The sequence below is a fragment of the Lichenostomus cassidix genome, unplaced genomic scaffold (assembly GCF_008360975.1).
Source record: "Lichenostomus cassidix isolate B80296 unplaced genomic scaffold, HeHo_3.0 HiC_scaffold_46, whole genome shotgun sequence".
In the NCBI taxonomy this organism is placed as follows: domain Eukaryota; kingdom Metazoa; phylum Chordata; class Aves; order Passeriformes; family Meliphagidae; genus Lichenostomus; species Lichenostomus cassidix.
The window spans coordinates 301,276-311,798 of record NW_028147597.1 but is presented as its reverse complement, the minus strand read 5'-3'; the positions used below and the strand labels follow the sequence as shown (position 1 = coordinate 311,798).

The window sequence follows — 10,523 nt, the reverse complement described above, 5'->3', positions numbered from 1 at the left end:
GTTCCCATGGCCAGAGGATCAAAATGTCCAACAGCAGCTCCATCAGCCACTTCCTCCTCCTGCCATTTGCAGACACACGGCAGCTGCAGCTCCTGCACTTCTGCCTCTTCCTGGGCATCTCCCTGGCTGCCCTCCTGGCCAACAGCCTCATCATCAGCGCCGTAGCCTGGAACCACCACCTGCACACCCCCATGTTCTTCTTCCTGCTCAACCTGGCCCTCATCGACCTGGGCTCCATCTGCACCACTGTCCCCAAAGCCATGCACAATTCCCTCTGGGACACCAGGGACATCTCCTACTCAGGATGTGCTGCACAGGTCTTTCTGCTTGTCTTTTTCATTTCAGCAGAGGTTTCTCTCCTCACCACCATGAGCTATGACCGCTATGTGTCCATCTGCAAACCCCTGCACTATGGGACCCTCCTGAGCAGCAGAGCTTGTGCCCACATGGCAGCAGCTGCCTGGGCCAGTGGCTTTCTCAATGCTCTGCTGCACACAGCCAATACATTTTCCCTGCCCCTGTGCCATGGCAATGCCCTGGGCCAGTTCTTCTGTGAAGTTCCACAGATCCTCAAGCTTTCCTGCTCACACTCCATCCTCAGAAAAACTGGGATCTCCGGTTTTACTACCTTTTTAGCTTTTGGTTGCTTTGTTTTCATACTTTTCTCCTATGTGCAGATCTTCAGGGCTGTGCTGAGGATTCCCTCTGAGCAGGGACGGCACAAAGCCTTTTCCACGTGCCTCCCTCACCTGGCTGTGGTCTCCCTGTTTATCAGCACTGCAATATTTGCCTACCTGAAGCCTCCCTCCATCTCCTCCCCATCCCTGGATCTTGCACTGTCAGTTCTGTACTCAGTGGTGCCTCCAGTGCTAAACCCTCTCATCTACAGCCTGAGGAACCAGGAGCTCAAGGCTGCAGTGTGGAGAATGATGACTGGATGATTTCAGAAACATTAAACTGGTTGCCAATTTCTGTAAATCACTTTTTATATGAGTCATTTTGATAGTGCTTGTTTGTTCGGTTGTGGGGTTTTTTTCCTTTGTTTTAGTTTTTGAACATCCACAAATAAAGGTCGTTGTGCCATTTCTCATTTTGTTTCTCTCCGCATTTGCTGTGGGCCACTGTCTCTGTCAATGAGGAGCTGTGCTCTCAGTGGCTTTAAGGAAACAAAAGGATGTCCCAGCCAAGTTTTCACCAGAGATTCCCTTTTGTTCCTTTCCCTGGAGCTGCAGCAGTAATGTCTGTGTGCAGAGCTGGGGCAGATCAGGGGTGGCACAGCAGCTGTGCCAAGGAGCAGCAGCACTTGGTGTTGCCAGTGCTGCTCCCGTGCCACTGCCCCGCTGCCCTGCTGGCCCTCGTGTTGCTGTAGGGCCTGAGTGCTCTCGGGGTCGCTGCCAGTGCTGGGGGTGGCAGTGCCGGGGCTGCAGCAGGGACAGGCCATGGGCACTGCTGGGGCACAGCTGACGCCTCAGGGCAGGGCCTGGGGGCTCGAGGCTCCTTGCCCAGGCTCTCTCCAGAACACGCCCAGGCCAATGCTGAGCAGAGAAAACCCCCGTGAGCAGCTGCAGGGTGGCCGTGGGCAGGCTGGGGGCAAACAGCATGGCTGGGGCTCTGCAAGGTCCCTGGGGGAGCCGGGAAGGAGCAGCAGAGCAGGGGCTGATCCATCCCCACTGCGCTGGACAGCCCAGGGCAGCGTCCCAGAGCGTCCTCATGGAGCTGCCAACAACATCCCCCCTTGGCAGCCCTGGCCTCTCCCCCAGCTCCCAGAGCTGCTTGATCCTTCCAGGCAGAGACACGGCAGCACTGGCTCAGGAGCCCTGTTTGCATTGCACACAGCAGGCGTGAGCACCCCATTGTGTTGGTGTGGGGAGATGAACCTGAGTGAGCACAAACACCATCAGCCCTGGAGCCCAGCAAGGGCTGGGGATGGGAGGGAAACCACTCAGGTTTGTTATGACCTCTGAAGTCAGCCAGAAAGTTTGTTCACATGAGTTTCCTGTCCCACTGCAGACGTTGTTGCTCAGAGCCAGGGCTGCCTGGCAGCCACCCCCAAACAGCCCTGAGCATTTCCTTTGCTTCACCTTTGCTTTCTTTCCTCTTTCCTCATCCACATTTCTTCCTCTTGCCCATCCCTGTCCCCTGCCCTGCAAACAGCCCATCCCTGTTTGCCCTTTCCTCTCTGGCCCCACTCCCCATTTCAGTTCCTGACTTGGCACCATGGGAACATCCCTTGGTGAGCAGGATCATCCTACAAGTGCTTCATGAATTGTCTGCAGGGTCCTGCAGTGCCTCGTGCTGTTCCCTTGCCAGAGACAGCACAGGCCAGGGGGGCACATCTGGACTGCTGTGTGTGGCTGTGAGGCTCCCTGTTGTGGGGCAGTGAGGAGGAGCTGGAGAGGCTCTGCAGGACTGACAGGATGGGCTTTGGGGCCTGTGGGGAGAAGCTGAGGGCCATGGGCTGCTGGACCTTCTGAAGAGGAGGCCCAGGGCTCATCCTGCAACTGCTTCAAGGCTCCTTTCAGAGAATCATAGAATTAACGAGGCTGGAAAAGACCTTTGAGATCATCAAGTCCAACGTGTTACCAAACACCATCTTGTCTCCCCTGAGCCTCCTCTTCTCCAGGATAAACAAGCCCAGCTCCAAACTCAGCCACTCCTCACAGCACTTGTGTTCCAGACCCTTCCCCAGCCTTGTTGCCCTTTTCTGGACACGCTCCAGCCCTTCAGTGTCCTTCCTAATTTTAGTGGCTGAACAGTCACCAGGCAGAAAGGGACCTCAGGGTGCTGATGGACAGCAGGCTGGACATGAGCCAGCAGTGTGCACAGGTGGCCAAGGAGGCCAATGGCACCTGGCCTGGATCAGGAATTGTGTGGCCAGCAGGAGCAGGGCAGTGATTCTTCCCCTGTACTCAGCACTGGTGAGGCCTCACCTCGAGTGCTGTGTCCAGTTCTGGGCCCCCAGTTTAGGAAGGACATTGAGGGGCTGGAGCATGTCCAGAGAAGGGCAACAAGGCTGGGGAAGGGTCTTGAACACAAGTGCTGTGAGGAGTGGCTGAATTTGGAGCTGGGGTTGTTTATCCTAGAGAAGAGGGGGCTTAGGGGAGACCTCATCACTCTCTACAACTCCCTGACAGGAGGCTGCAGCCAGGTGGGATTTGGTCTCTTCTCCTGGGTAACAATAAGAGGACAAGACGACACAGACTTAAGCTGCACCAGGAATGATTTAGGCTGAACATTAGGAAAGAATTCTTCACAGAAAGAGTTACTGGGCATTGGAATGAGCTGCCCAGGTAGGTGGAGTCACTGCCCCTGGAGGTGTTTAAGGAAGGACTGGATGTGGCACTTGGTGCCATGGTCGGGGTGACAAGGTGGTGTTGTGTTTGTTTGAAAGACAGGTGTCTTCTAAGAAAGGTGGAAACCTCCCGTAGAATAGAGAATGTGATCCCTCTTCCCTCCAAATTATTTTAACTTTGTAATCAAGGGCTTTCAGGCAAAGATATGGGAAAAGGAATAACAGTTCTTTACTAGCATCAATAATGAAGTAAACAAGCAACAACAACAGTAGCAATAACAAAGAAAAACCAGAAAACCCAGTGGCAGCTTGCTCTGGGCTGCCAGATGCCCTTCCCTTTGGTGCAGTCACAGTCACAACCAGCAGGGGCGCTGTTTAGCTCCCACCTGTGCAGGGCAGGTGCGATGACTCCCGAGCAGCTGCAGGTGGCGCTGTGGCGCAGGATCAGGTCTGTCTCACGGGGTTGGTAATGGTGGGCAGGCTGGGCAGCAAGCAGTGCGCAGCAGAGAGTTCGGAGCGGTGAGCTGGTGGCAGGAATGGCTCAGCTGGGCTAGCCAGTAAAGGAAGCAGGAACTCCACAGTTATGGCAGATGCCGTGGTGAGTTCTGACAGGTGGGGGTGGGGGCAGCGACAGCCAGGTTCCTCTGCAGCAGCTGCAAACGCAGCCAGGGAGGCTCGCTCCGGGTGGGGAAAAGGGGTTGGAATCCCTTGCCCTTTCCCACACAGGAAAAGGCTCACCCAGCCAGGAAGAGAAGGCACTGCAGAGCTGGACTTTCCGCGGTCGCTGCGAAAGGAAGGCAGCAGCTTTCCTCTGTCACCTCCAGTGACCAGTTTGCAAATGAAGCCCCAAACGGTCAGATTCCTCCTCCCCTTACCACACCTGGCCACATCCTTTGTCTCTTACAAAAGAGTAAATGATCCTTAAGTACCCAGTTGTTGTGGTTTCCCAGTAACAGAAATGGAGAAAATTCCCCCCCACAACCTTCAACACATAGTATCACCATGGTCTCCTTGGATCCACAGTATCTCTAGGGACCATTGGCTCCATGTGGCCCTGTTGTGTCACAATGACCCCTTGGTTCCATGAAGCCCCACTGTATAGCAATGGACTCTTGATTCCATGAGGTTCCTAAGTATCACTGGTCTCCTTGGTTCCATGAGGTCCTGCTTTGTCACAATGACCCCTTGGTTCCATAGGTTTTGTAGTGTAACAATGGACTTCTTGGTTTTATGAGTTACCCTGCTGTTAGCACTGGTTTCTTTGTTTCCAAAAAGGCCCCACTGTATCTCAGTGCACCCTTGGTTCCATAAGGATCTGGAGTATCACAATGGCTCCTTGGTTCCACAAGGCCCCATTGTGTCACAATGGACACTCTATTCCAAGAGTCCGTATAGAGTCACAATGGACCTTTAGGTCCATGAGGTTCTATTGTGTCACAATAGACTTTTGGTTCCATGAGCTTTCGTACTGTCAACAACAGTCTTATTGGTTCTGTAGTGTCACAATGGCCCCTTGGTTCCATGAGTTTCCATAGTGTAACATGGTTGCCTTGAGTCCATGAAGTTCCTTAGTGTCACAATAAACCCCTTATTCCATTAAGTCTCCGAGTTTCTCAATAGTCTCTTTGATTCCATGAGGCACCACAGTGTCAAAAAGGACCCTTGGTTCCATGAGGCTCCCCAGAGTCCCAGTGGTTGCCATGGTTACATGAGTTTCCTTAGTGTCACTGATGCCTGATGATTTTTGCCTTTTCTTTTTTATATACCCTTTTATATATTCTCTGTAACCTTCATCCACATGTTTGTAAATTTTATTGTAGCATAATATTTCAGCTTAGTTTTGGGATTCTACTAGGCAGAAACACCAAACATCCCCAGCAGGAGGCCAGTGAGCCCTATGCTGTCTCAAAAACTCGAGTTGAAACCTTTCTAGAACATATTTTGTAAACTGGTCTCTAGCCTCATCTGGGAGTGGAATTCTTTAGAGGAGGGGGACATTACCTCATTTATTGAGCTTCTTATTGGGGGATCCTAGACAGATATGCTAATTTGCAAGGTCTCTAAAAATTGTATGTGCGTTATACATTGGGTGCACCGCCGTGTGTTCCACCTTGAAGAGCTGTGCACCTAGGATCCTATTAAAATATTAAGGTAAAACCCTTTTATGCCTTTAACCATGTCTGGCTCATAACTCTAAAATCAGGAAAAGGCAACATCAGAATCAATGGTCTCCATGATTCCTTTAGGCTTTGTCACCATGGTCCCCTTGGTTCCAATGAGGTTCTGCTGTTCCCAAAGGACCCTTGGTTCCATGAGGTTCTGCTGTGTAGAATAGACCATTTTTTCTATTAAGTTCCATCGTATCACAATGGTCCCCTTGGTTCACAATAGACATATGGTTCCATGAGGGTCCATAGTGTCACCATGGTCTTCTTGAATCTGCTGTGTAACAATGGACCATTGGCTCCATGTGACCTCACTGTGTCACAATGGTCATCTTGATTCCATGATGCCCCACAGTGTCACAATGGAGCCTTGTTTCTGTGAGGTTCCATACTGTCACAATTGTCTCCTTGATTCCATGAGCCCCCACTGTGTCACAATGGCCTCTTGATTCCATGAGGCCCCTTAGTGTCACAAAGGTCTCTGTGATTCCATGAGGAACACAAAAGCTTTTCATAAACATAGAGTAACACCTGCCTAACAAACCTGTTTGCATTCAAAAGAGTGGTTCAAGATGAGAATGGCACCAGCAGCTTTCATCTGCAACAGAGATCAAGAGAAAGGACAGCGGACAGAGAATTCATCTGAAAGACTAAGAAAATTCTGCTTACAGAGATAATTTCTGGCCACATTGTCCCTTGTAGAAAGGTGACATCATTCAAGGCAGCCGGCACTGAGCATGTGGTTCCTGAGTGGGGGTTGATGTTTAGGAAACCTGCTCAGGCTTTTCCATTCTTTCCTTATGTGGTGGTTTTGCTTAGCCTAGAACATCAGCAAGGCATCTTTGAAAACTAAGAGAAATTTAAACCTCTCAAAAGCTGCTGTGGCTGGACTGAGGAAGTGTCTGAGGGGTGGGGAGAGGCACAAAGATATCTCCTGTGTGTCCTGAGTAAAAGTTCTGGAAGGTTTTCACCAAGTCCAGCAGAGCCAATCTCTGATGGCTCTGAAAGTGATGGACATGCTGCTGGCCAAGGCTGGGCCAATTGGAGGTGCTAGTTACGCCTCTGTGAAAACACATTTAAGAAAAAATCAAAACAAAGTAGTCATGCACTTCTTTTTAGCTAGAGGAGGAGGAGGAGGAGGTGAAAATATGTGAAGGGAGAGCTACATGGAGACACCAAGGTGAGTGGAGAAGGTGGGGGAGGAGGTGCTCCAGGCACTGGAGCTGAAAACCCTCTGCTAGCTGTGGTGAAGACCACGGGGGAGCAGGAGGTCCCCCTGCAGCCCATGAAGTCCACAGGGGTGCAGAGATCCACCCACAGCCCGTGGGGAGGTGCCCACACCAGAGGAGCAGGTGGATGCCTGGAGGAAGCTGTGATCCAGTGGGAGTCTCATCGAAAGAGTTAAAGCTGCAAAGGCCTTGCAAGGGAGAGAAAGGCCTTGCTCCTGGCATGGAAGCAGCCTGGCCTCGGCTCGGGAGAGTCTGCCCCCTATGGACAAGAGAACTCCTGTTGCAGCAGAATTTGGGCGAGATGTTGCTCATGAGATTGGACCTACACCAAAGAAGTTCACAGAGGACTGTCTCTTGTGGGAGGGACCCCATGGCTAAGCAGAGGACCCCTCTCCCTGATGGACTGACCAGAGAACAAACCCCTTACCCTGACCCCTGCCTATGCTGTTGGTTGGAAGGAGGCAGGGGGGTGAGCAGAGAAATGTCATCTTTAGAGGGAGAGGGGATGAGTGAAAAAATGGTGTCTGAAAAGATTATTTTTACTTCTCATTTATCCTCCGACTCTTTTAGGTTAATAAAAAACTTTGCAACTTTTAAGTTTTCAACCTGTATTTGCCCTTTTTTAGTGTATCTCTTCCACCACTGCCATATCTCAAATCATGAGTCTGGGTGTGTTTAACAGTTTTTTCTTCCTCTTCTGCACAGCTGCAGCAGGAGAGAGCAGAGGGAACAAAGGTTGTAGGTGCCTGGCATTTAGCCAGGGTCAAACCTTGAGAGTTCCCCAAGGCCCTGCAGTGTCACAGTGTCTGCTTGGTTCCGTTGGGCTTCTGGAATCTCACAGGGGTTTCCTTGGTTCTGCAATGTCACAATTTCTCCTTGGTTAAACAAGGCCCCACAGTGTCACAGTGGACTCCCTGGTTCCATTTAGCCCCACAGTGTCACAATGGCCCCTTGCTTCCCTGGGGCCCTGCAGTGTCACAATCATCACAGAATCACAGAATCAACCAGGTTGGAGAAGACCTTTGAGATCATCAAGTCCAACCTGTGACCCAACACCACCTTGTCACCCAGACCATGGCACCGAGTGCCACATCCATTCTCTCCTTAAACACCTGCAGGGAGAGTGACTCCACCACCTCCCTGGGCAGCCCATTCCAATGCCCAATTACCCCTTCTTCTTCCTAATGTCCAGCCTAAACCTCCCCTGGTCCACTCTTGTCCTCTCACTGTTGCCCAGGAGAAGAACCCAACCCCTACCTGGCTGCAGCCTCCTGTCAGGGAGCTGTAGAGAGTGATGAGGTCTCCCCTGAGCCTCCTCTTCTCCAGGATAAACAACCCCAGCTCCAAACTCAGCCACTCCTCACAGCACTTGTGTTCCAGACCCTTCCCCAGCCTTGTTGCCCTTCTCTGGACACGCTCCAGCCCCTCAATGTCCTTCCTAAACTGGGGGCCCAGAACTGGACACAGCACTCGAGGTGAGGCCTCACCAGTGCCGAGTACAGGGGAAGAATCACTGCCCTGCTCCTGCTGGCTGTAATAGAAAAATGCTGTTTGTTCATCAAAAATCTTACTAACGCTTCTTGCAAAGGAAATTGCAGGTCTTGCAACTACTGCTTAAACAAAGACAAGCTGTTTTGAGTGGGAAAAACTTACTTGTAACCTTGGCATTCTGCAAAATACTGCCTCAGCAGCAGAAGAACAGAAGAAGCCTTCAGCAACACAGAAAACGCAGTACATGTAGCCCAGAAGATAAAAGCCTATAAAAAGACTGTGGGAGAAGGGGGGGTTTTGCGAGCTTCTGGCCGCCCAGCGCACTGTATACCCGCTGCTGCCTTGCTTAATAAATCACAAATTCTTGATTGGCTTGACTCCGTATTGGTTCTGTGAGTCTCAATCTATAATACTGGCCACACCATTCCTGATCCAGGCCAGCTGCCATTGGCCTCCTTGGCCACCTGGGCACACTGCTGGCTCATGTCCAGCCTGATGTCCAGCAGTGCCGACAGGTCCCTTTCTGCCTGGCCACTGTCCAGCCACTCTGTCCCCAGCCTGTAGCACTGCAGGGGTTGTTGTGGCCAAAGTGCAGGACCTGGCACTTGGTCTGGTTAAACCTCCCATTGCTGGATTTGGCCCCTGGATCCAGCCTGTCCAGGTCCCTCTGCAGAGCTCTTCCAGCCTCCAGCAGATCCACACTCACACCCGAGTTGGTTTCACCAAGGTTCCAGCCAGGTGGGGATTTGTCTCTTCTCCTGGGCAAGAGTGAGAGGATGAGAGGACACAGGTTTTAGCTGCACCAGGGGAGGTTTAGGCTAGACACCAGGAAAAGATTCTTCACAGATTGGGTGCCTGGGCATTGGAAGGGGCTTCTCAGGAGGATGGTGGAGTCACCATCCCTGGAGGTGTTTAGGACTGGATGTGGAACTCAGTGCCATGGTCTGAATGACAAGGTGCTGTTGGGTCAGAAGTTGGACTTGATGGTCTGAGAGGCATTTCGCAACCTGGTTGATTTGGTGATTCTGTGATGTTTGAGACACTGCAGGGCCCCAGGGATGCAAGGGGCCATTGTGACACTGCAGGGCCTAGTGGAACTAAGAGGACCATAATGACACTGTGTAATGCATGGCATCATAGAGCCAAGGGGCCATTGTGACATTTTGGGTATTCGTGGAACCATGGAAGCCACTGTGATGCTGTGGGGCCTTGTTGAACTAAGGGGCCATTGTGACACTGCAGGGCCTACTTTAACATAGAGGCAACTGAGACATAGCAGGGCCTTGTGGAACTAATGGAATCCTTCTGTCACTGCAGGGCCTTAGGGAACGAAGGGGCAACTGTGACATTGTGGAACTAAATATAATTAGGAAGACTGTTTTGACACAGTGTGGCCTTTGTGACACTGCAGGGCCCCATGGACTCAAGGGCCAGTGTTACTAAACGGAGCCTTGTGGAGGTACGGAGAGCACTGTGACACTGTGAAACCTCGTATAACCAAGGGTCCATTGTTAAACTGTGGGAATTTGTGGAATGAAGGAAACAATCTTGACACTGCAGTGCCCCACGGGACCAAGAAGCCATTTTGTCACAGTGGAACCAAGGAGATCATTGCTGCCCTGTGAGACCTCAGGGAACCAAGGGGGCATTGTGACACTGCAGGGCTTTGAGGAACCAAGGGACATTGTGATGCTGTAGAGACTCATAGAATCATGGCGACACTGTAGTGTGTCATGGAATTGTGGTGGAACCAAGCTGGGTGTGAGTGTGGATCTGCTGGAGGCTAGAAGAGCTCTGCAGAGGGACCTGGACAGGCTGGATCCAGGGGCCAAATCCAGCAATGGGAGGTTTAAAAAGACCAAGTGCCAGGTCCTGCACTTTGGCCACAACAACCCCTGCAGTGCTACAGGCTGGGGACAGAGTGGCTGGACAGTGGCCAGGCAGAAAGGGACCTGGGAGCACTGATGGACAGCAGGCTGGACATGAGCCAGCAGTGTGCCCAGGTGGCCAAGGAGGCCAATGGCATCTGGCCTGGATCAGGAATGGTGTGGCCAGCAGGAGCAGGGCAGTGATTCTTCCCCTGTACTCGGCACTGGTGAGGCCTCACCTCGAGTGCTGTGTCCAGTTCTGGGCCCCCAGTTTAGGAAGGACATTGAGGGGCTGGAGCGTGTCCAGAGAAGGGCAACAAGGCTGGGGAAGGGTCTGGAACACAAGTGCTGTGAGGAGTGGCTGAGTTTGGAGCTGGGGTTGTTTATCCTGGAGAAGAGGAGGCTCAGGGCAGACAAGGTGCTGTTAGGTAACAGGTTGGACTTGATGATCTCACAGGTCTTTTCCACCCTTGTTGAT

The 10,523-nt window shown here is 51.9% G+C and overlaps 1 protein-coding gene across 1 annotated transcript; it reads left to right on the top strand.

Annotated features, from left to right (window-relative positions):
* LOC146421875 (olfactory receptor 14J1-like) lies at positions 1-965 on the top strand. Its single transcript, XM_085046922.1, has one exon. It carries the CDS (start codon positions 24-26, stop codon positions 939-941), a length of 918 nt encoding a protein of 305 aa, XP_084903048.1. The 5' UTR covers positions 1-23; the 3' UTR covers positions 942-965.
* The last annotated feature ends 9,558 nt before the right edge of the window (positions 966-10,523 follow it).

Coding starts and splice junctions, on each gene's coding strand:
- LOC146421875 (XM_085046922.1), top strand. CDS start 24: ATGTCCAACAGCAGCTCCATCAGCCACTTCCTCCTCCTGCCATTTGCA.